The 18,664-nt window shown below is 35.1% G+C and overlaps 1 protein-coding gene across 1 annotated transcript in view; it reads left to right on the top strand.

Annotated features, from left to right (window-relative positions):
* Positions 1–2,287: 2,287 nt before the first annotated feature.
* LOC149170299 (protein DETOXIFICATION 27-like) overlaps positions 2,288–18,664 on the top strand; it is a 33,584-nt gene continuing 17,207 nt past the window's right edge. Inside the window, exons 1-6 of the mRNA XM_089425508.1 lie at positions 2,288–2,593; positions 3,035–3,440; positions 10,506–10,644; positions 10,775–10,861; positions 11,368–11,424; positions 11,506–11,750. Coding sequence (XP_089281634.1) covers positions 2,312–2,593; positions 3,035–3,440; positions 10,506–10,644; positions 10,775–10,861; positions 11,368–11,424; positions 11,506–11,750 — 1,216 coding nt within the window. The 5' untranslated portion in view covers positions 2,288–2,311. The remainder of the gene's footprint in view (positions 2,594–3,034; positions 3,441–10,505; positions 10,645–10,774; positions 10,862–11,367; positions 11,425–11,505; positions 11,751–18,664) is intronic.

Genomic DNA, 18,664 nt, shown 5'->3' with positions numbered 1-18,664 from the left:
TTAAAAAACAAGCAGAAATGGTTGAACTGCTAAAAAAACAGGTATACAAACCTAGAAATTTGGCTTTGTCATCTACGCAGATGAATATCTATCTATGCACACCATTTGAATGTGGGGATTAATATACAATAATCTAAATAACTGTCTTGAGGGGGGTGTAACATGGCCTTGAACTTTTTTTATTTACCCATGAACCCATTCATCACCATTTTTCCTTAATTTCAATTAGTTTTTATATATTCCACTAAGATGTTTGGAGAGGAAAGAAGCTTTAGCATTGTGTTTGTTAAATGTGATTGATATCTGTTGATTTGATTCTTTTAATTCTTTGTTGGTTCATATATTTTAATTTAATTTTATTATTATTCACATTCACAGATAAAAACCTATTTGTGAGGGTTGAAGGCACAAATAATTCATCTTGAGGATATTGAATCTACCTGGGTGGGTGAGTTTGCTTCCGCTGGGGCAAATTTAGTATATATATATTTTTTTATCTAGCAAAAGATATATTGAAATTATGAGATTTAAAATCTTTCAAAATTGCAAAGTTATTGGCATATTTGTGTTGCAAGGGTTTTTATTGTTTTATTATTTTGGGTCCAACTTTAATGTAAATCTAGCTATTGTGTTTTCAACCATTCCATTCAAAAGTATCATTTTCAACTTAATGAGATTTGTGACTACTTTGTAAAGTGATTTTATTAAATTTATTTTGAGAGTGATTTTGATATAATTTCAGTTGTTGTGATTTTAATTTGGATGTATTTTTATTTTAACTATTTAATTCAAAATTGTATTGTAATTATAAATGAAATAAAATTAATCAAAATTGCAAGTTATTAATATTTTATTTTTATTTTAATTGTTTTATTATTTTGTTTAACAAAATTGTTTTTAATAGCTATTATTTTTATTACCATTTTTATTGTGAATCTTAAAAAAACACAACTACAAAAATAGAATTAGTTTTAAAACTGATTGTTGTTAGTCTTGGAAAAAATATAAAAGACAACCTATTTGATTGAAAGGACTAGAGTGGTTCCTAACGCTTAATGATCAAAATGTTTATTTTTTTCAAATTTCTTTCCATATTCCCCTACTCCTATCTGCGATCCTTTGCACCTCTTGGTGCAATTGCTAGTTAGTTTGTTGTGTGAGTCATGCTACATGGGTGTGACATTGAGCTAACTCCATTGAGTAATTTTTATCAAATTAAAAATAGGGGCTGCATGATTTTAGATTTTACAAAGATTACACCATTATTTCCTCTTGGTGCAATTGTTAGTTAGCTTGTTGTGTAAGTCATGCTACATGGGTGTGACATTGAGTTAACTCAATTGAGTTATTTTTATCAAGTTAAAAATAGGGGCTGCATGATTTTAGATTTTACAAAGATTATGCCATTATGTGTCGAACATTTTTTTAAAATTAATGCCTATATATGCAATTGCAAGGACTACCATAACTCTCACACAATTCTTCAAAGGGCATTAACTCAATGGAAGAGCACCTGCATTTTTTTAGAATCAATGTTTATATATGCAATTTCAAGGACTACCATAACTCTCACATAATTCTTTAAATGGTGCTAGCTCAATAGAAGAGCACTAAGCAAGAGGTTGGTGGTTCGATTCCACTCTGTCCTAATATGAATTAATCAATGACATTGTAGTTTGTTTTTAATTAAATACTTTTAATATTGGTTTATTTCAATGGTGAGATATTTTTCTAGATTCATTATTTTTTATTGCCTCTAAAGAAACAAAAGTGATGTTGTATTATCTTTGAATGTAATTTTTTATTGTCTCTAGAAAGACAATAGTTAGAATCAAAGACATTGTCTCTTTAAAGACAATATGTCTTTAATCCCAACTATTGTCTCGAGAGAGACAAATATGAAATTGTCTTGAAGAGACAAAAATGCTTGTGTTATATATTGTCATTATAGAGACAATTTTTTAAGATATGTTAATTTGAGACATCAGTGTAAATACAATACTTAAGACAATACACACATTTTCTTTTATCTCAAATTAAAATGATTCACTCAAAAATTATCTTAAATATTGTCTTAAAACCAGCTTGTGTTGTGTTATGGTGATGTGGTAATAATTATTACGTTACTGTTTTGGTAAAATTACAGTAAGGTCTCTAGAGATTTATCCCGTTCTTGCTGCAAATTGGATGGATATAGACGGTCCACTGATTTTGAGTTTCCCTACTGCAGCATTGAATAACATTATTTAACGTAGTGTTGCAGAGGGATTTTAGCACGCAAGTCATTTGTGTGGACATATAGTGCTCCATTATGGAAGAAGGGCAGCTCTGTAGTCCTCTCGTCCAAAATGAAACCGATAGAAGCAGCGAGGATGATTTGTCGGCAGCTACAAGCAGAGGATCGTTTTGGTTGGAGTCGAAAGCCATATGGGTCATTGCAGCCGCGACTATCGTCAGTCGAGTAGCAACCTCAGGATTAAGTGTGATTACACAGGCATTTGTTGGGCACATTGGTGATGTGGAACTTGCAGCGTTTTCTTTGATGGTTGGTCTCATTATAGGGTTCGATTCTGGAATCTTGATGAGTATGATTGTCCAAGTCTTTATTGACTTCTAATCTGATCTATACATTTTAAGTTTTTATCAACTTCTAAGTTTAAAATTTTATGGAAAGAGAAGTTGAAGACCGTAAAGATTAAGCTAGGCTTACACAAAACATATAAAACCAGAAGACATGATAAAAAAAGTGTTTCACTTGTTTTGTAAAATGTAACTTTGTCTTTGACTGCAATTTAGAATCATGTATATAATTTGTGCAGTAAACGGGTTTGTAGGAGAAAGTGTTGTGAAATGTAATGTTTTATACTTTAAAAACCAAAAGACATGATAAAAAAAGTGTTTCACTTGTTTTGTAAAATGTACCTTTGCCTTTGAATGCAATTTAGAATCATGTATATAATTTGTGCAGTAAACGGGGTTGTAGGAGAAAGTGTTGTGAAATGTAATGTTTTATACTTTAATCTTGCTTTAATAGATTGGAATGGGGAATACGCGTGGGACTCTTTGTGGGCAAGCTGTTGGCAGAAATAAACACCATATGCTCGGAATATATCTCCAACGCTCTTGGATTGGGCTCCTGGGATTCACAGTTCTTCTTCTTCCCGTGTTTTTGTTTACAACCCCTATTCTCAGGCTCTTGGGACAGTCTGAGGATGTCTCTCAACTATCTGGGAGAGTAGCACTGTGGTGCATTCCTCTTCATTTTTCATTTCCATTCTATTTTGCCATTCAAAGATATTTAATTTCACAGAGAAAGAACAGTATCATAGCATGGTCAGCTGCAGTTGGAACAGTAGTCTCTGTTCTGTTAAAATGGCTCTTTGTTTTGAAGTGGAATATGGGTCTCAACGGGGCACTTGCCTCACTAGACATTGGGTGGTGTGTTAGGATTTAACAATGATTCTATATGCGGAATAAAAACTTAAAGAATCATAAAACTGGAATGAAGGTTTAATGCCCAGTAAAAATAAATTACCTCCAGCCATTGATAACGCTCTTGCTGCAGTCAAACCTTTCTATTACGCTTCCACAGTCCACTTGCACTCCAGCTTCAATCCAAGCAAAAAGAAAAGAACACAGAAAATCTGAAGGCACTTCCAAGCTCTGTTCTCTCAGCTAGATGGTGTAAAAACTGAAGGGAATTGAGATACAAGCTTGGGGACCAAACATATAAATTTATAGCCAAGCTTCCATCAAGCTTCTGATGGCTATGTGTCAGGTGTTCCACAGATCAAGGTAGAGAACTCCAGATGGAGTAATGGACCACTTCAGTAGCTCCCAACAATAAATTTATTAACTGCAGTTGATTTCCTTAATTTAAGGAAATTACTGTAGTTGGTTTCCAAAAATTAAGAAAAGACTGCAGTTTACTTCCTTAATTGTAGGCAGCAGTTGTTAAAAAATTAATGGAGCTTAACATTCTCCCACTTGGTCCATACTTCCAAACTTAATGTCTCAACTTAAAACCCATTGATAATCTGTATTAAGTAATAGATACACGAATCATGGCGATAAGTCCTCTAATGACGAGTATTATCTTCCATGTATTACTATGTATTTATTCTTATTATAATTTATGTGGCAACAATTTCTCAAATCAACTTAAAGTGCACATAAATATGAGAAAAAACATCACAATAATTAAGAATTTCATTAAAATAACATTGTCCATACAATGAGAAACTACATAATGGAACCAAGTCCCATATTCATTACATGATCCTTGAATTTAAACGGTGGCATGCCCTTAGTCAAAGGATCAGCTATCATCAACTCAGTGCTGACGTGCTCAATGACCACTTTCTTTTCTTTAACACGTTCCCTTATAGCTAAATACTTAATGTCGATGTGTTTATTTCGACTCCCACTTTCGTTGTTTTTAGCCATAAAAACAACAGCTGAATTATCACAATATATTCTCAATGGCTTAGAGATAGAATCCATAATTCTAAACCCATAAATGAAACTCTTAAGCCATACACCATGTAAAGTAGCCTCAAAACAGGAGACGAACTCGGCTTCCATAGTGGAAGTGGCAATCAAGGTCTGCTTGGCACTCCTCCATGATACAGCTCCACCGGCCATCATAAAAATGTAACCTGATGTTGATTTGCGTGAATCAACACATCCAGCAAAGTCAGAATCTGAGTAGCCAATTACTTCCAAGTTGTTCGTCCGTCTATACATAAGCATGTAGCCTTTGGTTCCTTGAAGGTACCTCATTACTTTCTTTGCAGCTCTCCAGTGGTCTAAACCTGGATCACTCTGATATCGTCCCAACATTCCCACAACAAATGCAATGTCAGGTCTTGTGCAAACTTGAGCATACATTAGGCTTCCGACAGCAGAAGCATATGGAATGTTATTCATTTGTTCCCTTTCAAGGTCGTTCTTCGGGCATTGGTTCAAATTGAACCTATCACCCTTCACAATGGGAGCTACACTTGGTGAACAATCCTTCATCCGAAATCTCTCTAAAATTTTATTAATATAGGTTTCCTGTGACAGACCCAAGATGCCTCAAAATCTGTCTCTATGGATCTTAATGCCAATGACATAAGATGCCTCACCCATATCCTTCATATCAAAATTTTTGGAGAGGAATTGTTTCACCTCATGTAGCAAACCCTTATCATTGGTTGCTAGCAAAATGTCATCCACATATAAAACAAGAAAACAAATTTTACTCCCACTAACTTTCAGGTATATACATTGATCCATAATGTTTTCTACAAAACCAAAAGAAGAAATTACATTATGGAATTTCAAATACCATTGGCGGGATGCTTGTTTTAAACCATATAATGACTTCTTGAGCTTGCAAACCAATTGCTCACCATCACTAGAGGGGGATCCTTCAGGTTGTTTCATGTAAACCTCCTCCTTTAGATCTCCATTAAGAAAATCCGTTTTCACATCCATTTGTTGCAACTCCAAGTCAAAATGGGCTACTAATGCCATAATAACGCGCAAAGAATCTTTCTTAGATACAAGAGAAAAAGTCTCCGTGTACTCGATTCCTTCTTTCTGAGTGAATCCCTTAGCAACAAGTCTTGCCTTGTATCTCTCAATGTTGCCCAATGAGTCTTTCTTTGTCTTAAAGACCCATTTACATCCAATGGCTTTTGCACCATTAGGCAACTCAACAAGATCCCAGACTTCGTTACTCTTTATGGAATTCATCTCTTCCTTCATGGCATTGTACCATAGTTCTGATTCTTTGCAACTCATGGCTTGTGAAAATGACTCGGGATCATTTTTGGCTCCAATGTTGTAGTCAGATTCTTGTAGATACACAACATAATCATTAGGAATTGCTGATCTCTTTGGTCTAGTAGATCTTCTTAATGTTGTACCATCATCTTCCTGAGAAGTATGTGGTTCAACTTGTTGTTCAAAAGTTCTTGGCAACTCTTGAACTCCTTGATCTACTGGAATATCGTCAACAGCTTGTGGAACTTCAACAATTGGTTGTTCAACGCCAGTTTGTACTTGAGGGGTGCCATGAACAATAACCAATCTATCACTTGAAATGGAAGGTTGAGATTCTTAATGATCCTTCTCAAAACTATGTTTCTGGTTTGATCGCTCCCACTGATCAAGTCATTTTCAAGAAACTTTGCATTTCTTGATTCCACAATCCTAGTGCTGTGAGATGGACAATAAAATATGTAACCTTTAGACCTTTCAGCGTATCCAATGAAATACCCACTAATGGTCCTTGGGTCCAGCTTCTTCTCTTGTGGATTATAAATTCTCACTTCAGACAGGCATCCCCAAACGCGCATATGTCGCAAACTCGGTTTCCAACCTTTCCATAATTCAAATGGCGTTTTAGGAACCGCCTTGGTTGGAACTTGGTTTAATATATACACTGTCGTCTTAAGTGCTTCAATCCACAAGGATTTAGGAAGATTGGAGCTGCTAAGCATACTCCGCACCATGTCCAATAATGTTCGATTTCTTCTTTCTGCTACACCATTATGGTTGGGTGAACCAGTGATGGTGTATTGGGCAACAATCCCATGCTCTTGAAGAAATTTAGCAAATGGCCCAGGTGCTTGTCCATCTTCTGTGTATCTACCATAATATTATCCACCTCTATCTGATCTCACGATCTTAATTTGCTTGCCGCATTGTTTCTCTACTTCAGCCTTAAAGATCTTAAAGGCATCTAATGCTTCGCTCTTTTTATGAAGCATGTAGAGATACATATATCGTGAGTAATCATCTATAAAGGAGATGGAGTATCTCTGACCATGTGAGTCCATGTCTGGACTACATATATCAGTATGTATGATCTCTAATATGTCCGAACTCCTATTGACACCTTTCTTTGACTTGTTGGTCTGCTTTCCCTTTATGCAGTCCACACAAGTCTCAAAATCAGTAAAATCCAGAGTATTAAGTACCCCTTTATTTACCAATCTTTTAATTCTTTCTATGGAGATATGACCTAGTCTCTGGTGCCATAATTTAGAGGAATCTTCATTAATAACACATCTTTTAGTGCCAGTGTGAACATGCATTGAATCATAAGTGACATTGTTTTGTAAATTAATGCAGTAAAGACCATCAGACAAAATACCATTCCCAACATAATCAGATTTATAGAATAGACTGGAAGATTTTTCTGAAAAATTTAAGGAATATCCAAAAGGTACAAGCCTTGAAACTGAAATCAAGTTTCTAGAAAAACTTGGAACATAAAAGGTCTTTTCTAATTCTAAAACAAAGCCATTACTTAAAGTTAAATAACATGTTCCTATAGCTTCCACATGCAAGCCCATCTTTTTTCCTTATAAGATGCTTTGCTCACTTCCCACTGGCTTCCTTAGGTTTTGCAAACCCTGCAAGGAATTCGAAATGTGAATTGTTGATCCAGAATCAATCCACCATGTGTTAATATTAACGTTAACCATATTAGATTCATAACAAACAAATGAGATTAAATTACCTTTGTCCGCAAGCCATTTCTGAAATTTGGCGCATTCCTTCTTCATGTGTCCCTTCTTTTTACAGAAGAAACACTTGGAATCCTTCTTGATATCGGCTTGGGGAGGTACTTTACCTTTCCCTTTCCGATTGGCTTGAGATTTGCCCTTTCCACGCGTTGCCAGCATTGCACTCTCTCCCAGTTCCATCACCAGTCTCTCTTCCTCTTGAACACACATGGTCATGAGTTCATTAATTGACCATTTATCCTTATGTGTGTTGTATGAGATTTTGAAAGGTCCATATTGGTGCGGAAAGGTGTTCAGGATGTAGTGCACTATGAAGGACTCCAATATATCAACCTCGAGTTTCTTCAATTGAGCCACAGTGTCCCTCATCGGCATGATGTGTTCGCGCACACCTTTCACACTGGTGAGCCCTAGGGATGAGAACTTCATGATTAGGGTGCTTGCTAGTGCCTTGTCTGAAGTGACGAATTGATCATCAATGGCCTTCAACAAGTCTCAGACCTTTTCATGCTGATCAACGGAACCACGAATACCAGCTGAAATTTTAGTCTTAATGAACATTATGCTTAGACGATTGGATCGCTCCCATCGTTCATAAAGCATGATGTTCGTTGCAGTGCTAGTATTAGTGAGTGCCTGTGGTTCATCTTTCCTAATAGCATAATCTATGTCCATCCACCCCAAATGAAGGAGAATCCTCTCCTTCCAAACCTTATAGTTATCTCCCTTAAGTTCGGGAATGTCACAACGAATTTCAGAGAAATTTGCAGGTTGTACAACTGCATCAAAATTAAAAATCACATGCTTATGTTAAAATTGAGGCTTAGATAAAATTTCATGTTTTACCAATGTAAATCATGCTCAAAATTGAATCTAATGACATAAAAATTGACTGTGGGCTAAATTTTCAATTCAAACAGATTCAATTTTTTATAATTCTGAACTTTATGATAAAACTTATTAATTCATAACTCCTATGGGTAGGTTATGAAATTTTATCCTAATTAATTACATAAATATAATAAAAATTCTTGTGGGATAAAATTTATCATATTTAGTCTAATTAATTACAATTTAATGTTTAAATAATCTTTATGTGATCTAACCAATCATAATATATAATTTTTTTTTTTAATTAAGGATGCTATGGCTATTCTCTAATTAATTAAAATTATATGGATCACTAGACATTACCCATTATAAAATTGCATAAACAAAAATATATATATATATGGAAAACGGAAACAATTACCGCACTAATCAAACTCCTAAAAAAAATATGAATGTGAATGTGTTCTTAATAATGTATTCCTTTACCTCCCATTGCCACATTTTCACCATATCCAAATTGGCAAGTGTGTGTGATGTTTACATAGAAGCTATAGGATTAAGAACATACATGTGGTCCTAATAATATGTTCCTTTACATTTCATTCCCATTTTTTTTTTTAATAAATGAACTTCTCATAAGCATCCATAAAAAAACATATTTATTAATTTGTTGTGATATTATTTAAATGAAATAATATAAATGAAAATATTAAAAAAAATAAAAATAAATTATTTTCAATGATTAATTAATAAATTTGCTTGAAAATGAATATAAATGTGGTTTAACTTTCCGATTCTAAAAATAAATGGATAATGTCCCATTTCATTTTCAAGAATCTAATCCATTTTTTATCTCTAATTTTAAGTGAGATATTAAAGAGAATCTACTTAGTCAATTGCCATCCTCAAAACCCATTCACTACTATATTCAATAAAATAAAAACTTAAATTATATTCCACATACTTATTACTTTTATCTTAAAGAAAATATCGTATTTGTCATTGTATGCGTCATTAGAACTTTTCAGAATCAGATATAACCGTAGGGTTATGGTTTGGCAGACTTTGATGCCTGGACGCAACAATACGGTGGTTTGTTTCATTTTCATTATCCTGCGATTTTTTTTATAATGGATGCTGTGGGTGCTTCGCAGGAGAAGGTGGTGAGGGAATTTCAGAAGGGCTCCCATCCAGAACATCCGCAGGGATCTCCACAATGTGAGAATCAACAGGCACATTTGGTTTAGAAACAACAATCACATCTTCGCACGTGGCCATTTTGGCAAAGCAAATTTCGAATAGCAAACACAAAATCGAAAAGATGCCGCGAACGTTTTCGAAAACAGAAAATGCAGAATGAATCTGCGAGCTTTAAAACCGACAGATTGAATTCAATCACAGAGCGCTTGTAACTTTGTAACTCGAAGTGTTATCTATGAGAAATACGACAGGTATTAACCAAAAAAAAAGATCATTATCCTTTCGTTTAAAAGCGACTGAATTCGAATTTGAGAAAACAAATCTTTCGGAGCATGGACTGTGATTTTCGTTATAACAACATAATCTTGGTAAGCAGAACACACCAAGCAGAGATACATGTTCAGCTCCGATACCAATTGCTAGGATTTAACAGTGATTCTATATGCCGAATAAAAACTTAAAGAATCATAAAACTGGAATGAAGGTTTAATGCCCAGTAAAAATAAATTACTTCCAGTTATTGATAACGCTCTTGCTGCAGTCAAACCTTTCTATTACGTTTCCACAGTCCACTTGCGCTCGAGCTTCAATCCAAGCAAAAAGAAAAGATCACAGAAAATCTGAAGGCACTTTCAAGCTCTGTTCTCTCAGCTAGATGGTGTAAAAACTGAAGGGAATTGAGATACAAGTTTGGGGACCAAACAGATAAATTTATAGCGCTTCCATCAAGTCGCTGATGGCTATGTGTCAGTGTTCCACCGATCAAGGTAGAGAACTCCAGATGGAGTAATGGACCACTTCAGTAGCTCCCAACAATAAATTTATTAACTGCAGTTGATTTCCTTAATTTAAAGAAATTACTGCAATTGGTTTCCAGAAATTAAGGAAAGACTGCAGTTTACTTCCATAATTGTAAGCAGCAGTTGTTAAAAAATTAATGGAGCTTAACAGGGTGGATACCTGTTATTATCCAATTCCTGTATGTTACCTGTGGAGGGTGCCCACTCACATCGACTGGATTTTCAAGGGAAGCTTTTTGTGAAATTTGGCCATGTCTCAAACTATCTGTTGCATCTGGTGTCATGCTATGGTAAGTACTTTTGAGCTTTGAATAACGTATTTATATGACTAGCTTATCTGCGGATATCCCTGTTTACCCACTGCCAAACCATTATCCATTATGAATTGGGATTTCTAAGGTTTTCCATTGTTATCAACAGCTTGGAGATTTGGTATTACAGAATTTTGGTTCTGCTGACAGGACAAGTAAAGAACACTGAAGTTCTTGTTAATTCCCTCACTATTTGGTAAGCAAATTGGCTTTATATATCTCTATTTCATTTTTATATGATACAGAGAAAACCATTAACATTAATTGTGAAAAAAGATGGAGTAATCTACGCTATGAATCAGAGGTACACTGTCCACCATGAAGTGGGCATGTAGATTAGTGTCAGCGGAGGTAGCAATCCACATATGAATCCAACCAGTGTTCAGTATGAAATAGGTATACAAAATGAAACAATCACAATCTGCTCTGTCAAGCCACAGATTGGCTTGAGAAGGGTCGCAAAGTTCAATTCCAATCACAGTTTGCTATGCCAAGCCACACATTGCTTGAGTGGAACCACAGAGCTCCATTCCAAGCCTGCAGTACAGTTTTTGGCAACACAAGTAATTACTTTCATGTTTTAATGAAAAGATAAAGCAATCGCAATTTGTCAAGTCAATGAAATTATAGTGGTCGATTTAGCTATTACAGAATAAGAGGTTGCATTCATGTTAAACTATATTGTGTCTGAATACCTTACAGCTTGAACATCAACGACTGGGAATTGTCTATACCGCTTGGATTTCTTGTTGCAACCAGGTAATTCCTCAAAAACTTTAAACTTTAAGACCACCTTTGTAGTCAAGACTGATGCAATAGAAGCCCCAGCATCTGTTGAAGAATCCCCGTGAGGGTGGCCAACCAACTTGGAGCCCAGAATCCCCGTGGAGCCAAATTTTCTATACTTGTCTCAACGGCCTATTCCTCTATTATAGGAATTGCCATTTTGGTGATTCTGCTGCTTTTCCGCAGTGATTTGGGTTATTTGTTTACAAAGAGCACTGCAGTGCAAGAGGCTGTTGCCAAATTGGCCATCTTGTTAGCATGCACAATCATCCTCAACAGTGTACCGCCCGTTCTCGTCGGTAAACTGCATATCACAAGCTCTTCAAATTCCCATTTCTTATGATTTTTTCTCAGATGTTATGAGATTTATAATCTTAGTTTTTTAATGAATTTATAATCTTAAGTTAGAGCCGTGCAAGAGGCTGTTGCCAAATTGGCCATCTTGTTAGCATGCACAATCATCCTCAAAAGTGTACAGCCTGTTCTCATCTATAAACTGCATATTATAAATTCATTAAAAAACTAAGATTATAAATCTCATAACATCTGAGAAAAACTCATAAGAAATGGGAATTTGAAGAGCTTGTGATATGCAGTTTACCGATGAGAACCGGTTGTACACTGTTGAGGATGATTGTGCATGCTAACAAGATGGCCAATTTGGCAACAGCCTCTTGCACTACAGTGCTCTTTGTAAACAAATAACCCAAATCACTGCGGAAAAGCAACAGAAGCACCAAAATCACAATTCCTATAATAGAGGAATAGGCCGTTGAGACAAGTATAGAAAATTTGGCTCCACGGGGATTCTGGGCTCCAAGTTGGTTGGCCACCCTCACACTGCATCCAACAATTCAAGGGAATGTAAGGGTGCTCTTCAATAGATGCTGGGGCTTCTATTGCATCAGTCTTGACTACAAAGGTGGTCTTAAAGTTTAAAGTTTTTGAGGAATTACCTGGCTGCAACAAGAAATCCAAGCGGTATAGACAATTCCCAGTTGAGCATCCTTTCAACTGGAGTTGATAAAACTAGAGGGTTGAAGCCTCCTTCTAGTTAGAGCTAATAAAACCAAGGGGTTGGAGTTGGTAAATTAGGGTGTTGGAGCACCCTTTTAGTTGGAGATGATAAAACAAGGGAATTGGAGCCTCATTCCAGTTGGAGTTGGTAAATTAGGGTGTTGGAGCATTCTTTAAGTTGGAGTTGTTAAAACTAGGGGTTTGGAGCCTCCTTCTAGTTGAGGTTGGTAAATTAGAGTGTTGGAGCATCTTTTTAGTTGGAGCTGATAAAACCATGGGGTTTGCGCCTCCTTCCAGTTGAAGTTGGTAAATCAGAGTGTTGGAGCATCCTTTCTGTTGGAGTTGATTAAACCAAGGGGTTAGAGCTTCCTTCCCATTGGAGCTAGTAAATTAGGGTGTTGGAGATTCCTTTCAGTTGGAGCTTATAAAACTAGCAGGTTGGAGTTGGTAAATTAGGGTGTTGGCGCATACTTTTAGTTGGAGCTGATAAAAACATGGAGTTGGAACCTCCTTCCAGTCATTTTTGAAGAATATTGGAAGTTGGAGCTTCCTGATGATGTAATATTTATGACTTATATTAAAATCGTTCAATGTTTTTTTCTCTCAGAAGGTTTTCCACCTAAAAATCTCGTGAATTGCCTTTTGATGTTGTGCATTGTTGAATGGTGTTGTTAACTATTTAATTTTTACATGATATGATTAAAATATTAAAAAGTGCCCAATATTGATTCATTCCTAACCTTCTTAGTGTTGTTGAATATTCCAACATTAGTAATACATGCCATTAAACAATATTTTCAAAATTTCATTTCTTTTCACACTCATTTTTCAAAATATGTTAAATATACACTGATTTCTTCTTACCTCTTCACGACATCACCCATTGTAGAGTAAATTAAATACCATCCATATGGTTATTAAAGGCATGGTTTCGAAGATGTCTATGTAATTTCTAATCAAGATGTACGATTGTTTAATGAGAGTTTTCATTATTCCCTCCTATTTTCATGATCGAGTAACCAAATTTGCTATATAGGCTTTGCCTGATTTGTTATAATCCTTAGCCTTTGCTAATTATCCCAATCCCCACTCTTCTTTGTGATGTGCAATAAAACATGTTTATCCAAAACTTCTATGTAAACACACATAAAATAATCAAATTGATCTATGGCTATTAGAGGATAGATTTGGTGCATCAAAATGATAATGGAAAATACTAGTGGGTGATTGAGTTAAGGAACGTAGGAAACGAGTTCAAAACCAAGAGGTTGGTCCCCAAGTTTGGGTGAGAAATCGTTCCCTTTTTAAATTCTTAAAATAAACAAAAAAAATTCAATCAGTTTCTGATTTAATTTTTTTCTTCCATGGTCATGGTTTTCTGCTTTTGTGTCATTGTAAACAAAGAGATTTTTTTTTTTTTTTCCTTATAATTTTTTAATTTCTTTTCAAATTTTAGTTTTTTGCTTTTTGTTAGTTTTAACCTTGTTACTATAGCAAAAAAAATTCAATCAGTTTCTGATTTAATTTTTTTCTTTCATGGTCATGGTTTTCTGCCTTTGTGTCATTGCAAACAAAGAGACTTGTTTTTTTTTTTTTTTTTCTCTTTCCTTATAACTTTTTAATTTCTTTTCAAATTTTAGTTTTTGGCTTTTTGTTAGTTTTAACCTTGTTACTATTGTCATTCGTCATGAGTTTGTTGTTAACAATTTAGTATTTATTTATTTATTTTTGCCAATTTCATAGGAATTTGGTACAACATGAAATTTACTTTGGCACCTTCCCTCCTGTTTTTATATGTTGAATTATATTCATTCAAGGAAAGGCAAAGGAAACTAGGCCAGAAGCAACAAGGGTAGCATGAATATGATTTAGTGCTAGCCTGAAAGGATGTTGAGATGTTAGCATTTATCAAAGACTGATTGGTCCTAGATCAAATAAAAAAACCTCAACCTAATGGCACAAAAGTGTCAATTGGGTGTAAAGCATAGTTACCAAGTTCCTCCCTATCAAACAAAAGATATGAAAATGTAATGATTTGATTCAAATACCATATAATTTGTGGAAATTCTATCTGATTTGCCTTAGGTTTGAAAATGTATGGTTTGTACTTTATCTACAGATTAAATGATTAAGAGGCCATTTGAGTCCCCTATATCGACTGGGTCACTAGAACATACCCTCTTCTCTTTCACAACCCCTTTTCACCCTTCAATCATTTTCATTAACTTAGCTAACGACCTACCTTAATAAAATCTCGTCTGATCTTTTCTTTTATAAGGTGTCGACGAGATCCTCTTTCATTAACTAAGGACTAAGGAATATTAGGACCTCCCTCTTTCATTTTGAAGCCCTGGCTCGCTTATGCAGAGCCACTCAGGCAAAAAATTAGAGAAAATAGGTGCAAGTTGGCTAGCATAACGTGCAACACATTTTCATAGTTTATTCATTATTTAGATGGCATAGGATTTTAAGGGTAGTACTTGTCTAAATACAAATAAATAACTGTATCTACACATGCTTCTATTCTTAGGGACGCTAGATAAATATGTTTTGAAAACTAATTTTATACATATTTATTTGTTTATATGAGAAATATTTTAAATAAATAAGTGTTGAAATTAAAAGAAAAATTTCAGATTTTAGTTTTGAAAATAAGTAAGATTGAGGAGAAAAAGGGCAAGTATTAACAATATGGCACAAGTATTAACACTGTAGCACACGTATTGGAAATTCTTATTGGCATACGTTCATGAGAGATATGGAATTTGACAACGAAATTTCTTAGGTTGGTCTATATTGGAACCTCGCATGAATAATTTATCATCTAGGCAAATTTGGGAGTGCCTTGACGGCCGAAAATGAAACCATCAATCCGCTGTCTATTATGCCTTGCAAATTCTTATTATTAAAAAAGGGCAAGTATGATATGTGTGTATGAATCCTCCTACCCATCTACTGCAAAATCAGCATTGGCCAAATAAACTACCGAAACGACTAATGATGATGTTTAAAATGGGTTGTTTGTTGTGCAAAGGCATCCTTCTTTGTTACATTCCTAAGGCGATATGGGAAAGCTTTCTCTTACTTTCTAACTTGCCTACATACACGTTATTATGCAATCTGCTAAAAGGCAGACATGCCCAAGTAATGTGCTCTCCGCCTATTGGTGATTGGCATAAAAAAATTATTTAAAAACTCTGATTAAAGCAACTCTTTCGGGATTAAAGTATTAACATTTGAGCCTACTTTTTAGTTCCTTTTTCCCTGACAATGGACACACCAGAGGTGGCCCACAGATAAGAAGTTGAGTTAATGCAATGAACACTGATTTTAATATGAAATATGAAGCTCCTTGCAATTCATTAAAAAATCCAGTAAAGCATTGCAATGAATGTTAACTCATTCTTCTATTTTATATTTCTTAATACAGTATATAATTCAAAAATTTCAACTTTTGGAACAACAATTACAGCCAACACTTCTTAATTACATAATTTTTTTCCAGAGTTACAGGGACTAAAATGACCTGCAATACAACACTTGTTAATTACATGTGGTTATCTTTTTATGATAAACTCATTAATCATTTGATAGAGTAAAAACTAGCCACTTAAGAGTATTAAATAATTCTTTCAATTTTTTAAGTGAATTATAAATAAATTGAGTATTCAAAAAAGTTTACAAAGTTAAAAATATCAACATGACATTATTATGCAATTTTCTACCAAAATCGTTAGGAGGATTCTCTTTCAATGGAAAATATGGCCTCTTCACATAATTCACCCTAATTTTATGAAATGCCATCACATGTACAATGGAAAGTTGATTCTTTCATGCTTCTTTTAGCGTAAATGCTAGCGACAAAACCATTGGTTCTTTTGGCATAAATGCTAGCGACAAAACCATTAGTTCTTTTGGCATAAATGCTAGTGAAAAAACCATGGATTTGGTAGAAATAAGTGAAGCTCGTAGGACATATGCATATGTTTATTATCTTTCCTTGTTTGATAATGATGTTGATCGTGTCAAACAAAAACAAAATTTTTCCAATTCATTCAAAGTGATGCTTTCTCCCCTGCAATAGCTACCTCCTCCGCTGCCTCCTTCTTTAGCCAATCAGGGGTCGATTTCATGATAGGCTTCTTGGCCTCAACCCTCTATGTAGTAGTGGTGTTAATCTCATCCAATGAGATGGTCTCCACATCAAGTGTCTTTTGAATTTGCCTCACCCACAATCAGAGATTGTTGTAGACACAGACCATGTCGTTAAGGCGTTAGGAATCCAACCTGTATGAGGGTCATAAATTATAAATTAATAATGTGGTAACCTAGTTGTTATATGTTGATATTAAAATTTCAGATGAAGATTAGTGCATCTGTTTTTTGTGTTCTCTACCAGATTCATGTGACAATATGGTTGTTGCAATAGGTAGCAATACAACTACATTGAAGTTTGATGAAATAGTCTCATCCTTGCTTTCGTAGGAGATGAGACGGAAAATATTGACGGTCGGAATGGATATGCCCTATCTGTATGAGGACAGTCCTAGAATAGAAACAAAAATAAGTCCTCGAGTGGAAGATTTAAATCTAGAGGGAAATCTAAATCTCTAGGAAAACCTGTAAAGGTGTGCTAGAAATGCGGAAAGGAAGGGCACTCCAAAAAGCAATTATAGATTAAAGCTCCTGAGAAATGAAAGGGATATGATGATGCTCCTTATGCAGATATGAAAACCACCTCAGATGAATGTGGGGATGTGTACTTGGCTTCTTTTTAAAGTACACATATACATCATGAGGAATGGTCGTTTGAATCAGGTGCATCCTTTCACTTCACTCTCTATAGGGAGTGGTTCTGCGAGTATGAGAAATATGATGTTGGTAATGTCTTTAGGGGATGATAGGAAGGCTAGAATTATCAGGCGTGGACAAGTCAAGCTGAAGTTGCAAGGTGGGAGGACTAGAACGCTTTCGAGTGTTCTACATATTCCTGCATTGGCTAGAAATCTAATTTCTATAAGCAATATGGATGATGTAGGTGTAAAAATAGTGTTAGAGAAGAATACCTACAAGATGGTTCGGGGGGCACCTGTATTGATGTGGGGATTTTATATTGGAATTATGTACAAGCTTCTGGGTAGTATTTTTATTGATGAATGCAATAGTTTTGTGGTTCCTGAAAATGGAGCATAAAATGTACTAGTCACTAGTGAAAATACCATGCTATGGCATCAAAGGCTTAGACATATTAGAGAGAAGGGCCTTCGAATACTTCATGGTAATGGTATGTCTAGTTTCTCTCTGGATTTCGATTTATATGAACAATATTGTGTATATGGGCAACAAAATCGAGTGAGTTTCCCCTATGGTGCTAAGAGGGCGAAACAGATATTAGATCTTATGCACAGTGATGTGTTTGGACCTATTTTGGTTGCATCACTAGGTAATTTGTATCATTTATATATGAATTCTCAAGGAATACATGGATATATTTCTTCAATAAGAAATATGAAGTCTTTGACAGGTTTAAACAATTTAAGGCTTTGGTGTATAACCAGACAGATAAAAATATAAAGGTGTGGAGGAAAGATAATGGTGGAGAGTTTTGCAAGAAGGAATTTAAAGAGATTTCTAAGAAGTGTGGTATAGCATGGTAGAATACTGCTCCATACACACCTCAGCAAAACGAAGTTGCAAAAAAAATGAACAGGATGTTGATAGAAAAGGAAAGAAGCATTCTCAATGGTGTCAGGTTAGGATATGAATTTTGGGTAGATGCAGTGGAGACTGCATGTTACCCGGTTAATATATCACCTTCATCATCGTTGGAAGATAAGACTCCACATGAGGTATGGATTGGTAAGAAACCCTCTCTTTCACATCCAAATCTTAAAAGGTTATAAGCTTTGGAACCTAGGAACAAGGAAGGTTGTGTATAACTGAGATGTGGTGTTTAGAGAGGTGAAATATGTTATTAAACATGAAGTCCTACCAAAGGAACCTAAGAAGAGAGAGTTTGATCTAAAGGAGGAAGAATCCGACTCTACAACAGAACAAGAATCAGAAGATGAAGAGCCACAAAATCTAGCTGTGAGAAGATTAGTTCAAAAAAGAAGGCAGCCAGAAAGATATAGTCCGTCTGCTTTCTGTTCAAATTTTTCTTTATCTATTATTGATGATGATCCTAGAACTGCCA

This window comes from Pinus tabuliformis, chromosome 4_2 (assembly GCF_031772625.1).
Source record: "Pinus tabuliformis cultivar Carrire ecotype Pingquan chromosome 4_2, CPIR1, whole genome shotgun sequence".
NCBI lineage: Eukaryota > Viridiplantae > Streptophyta > Pinopsida > Pinales > Pinaceae > Pinus > Pinus tabuliformis.
This window is presented reverse-complemented; position numbering and strand designations above follow the sequence as displayed.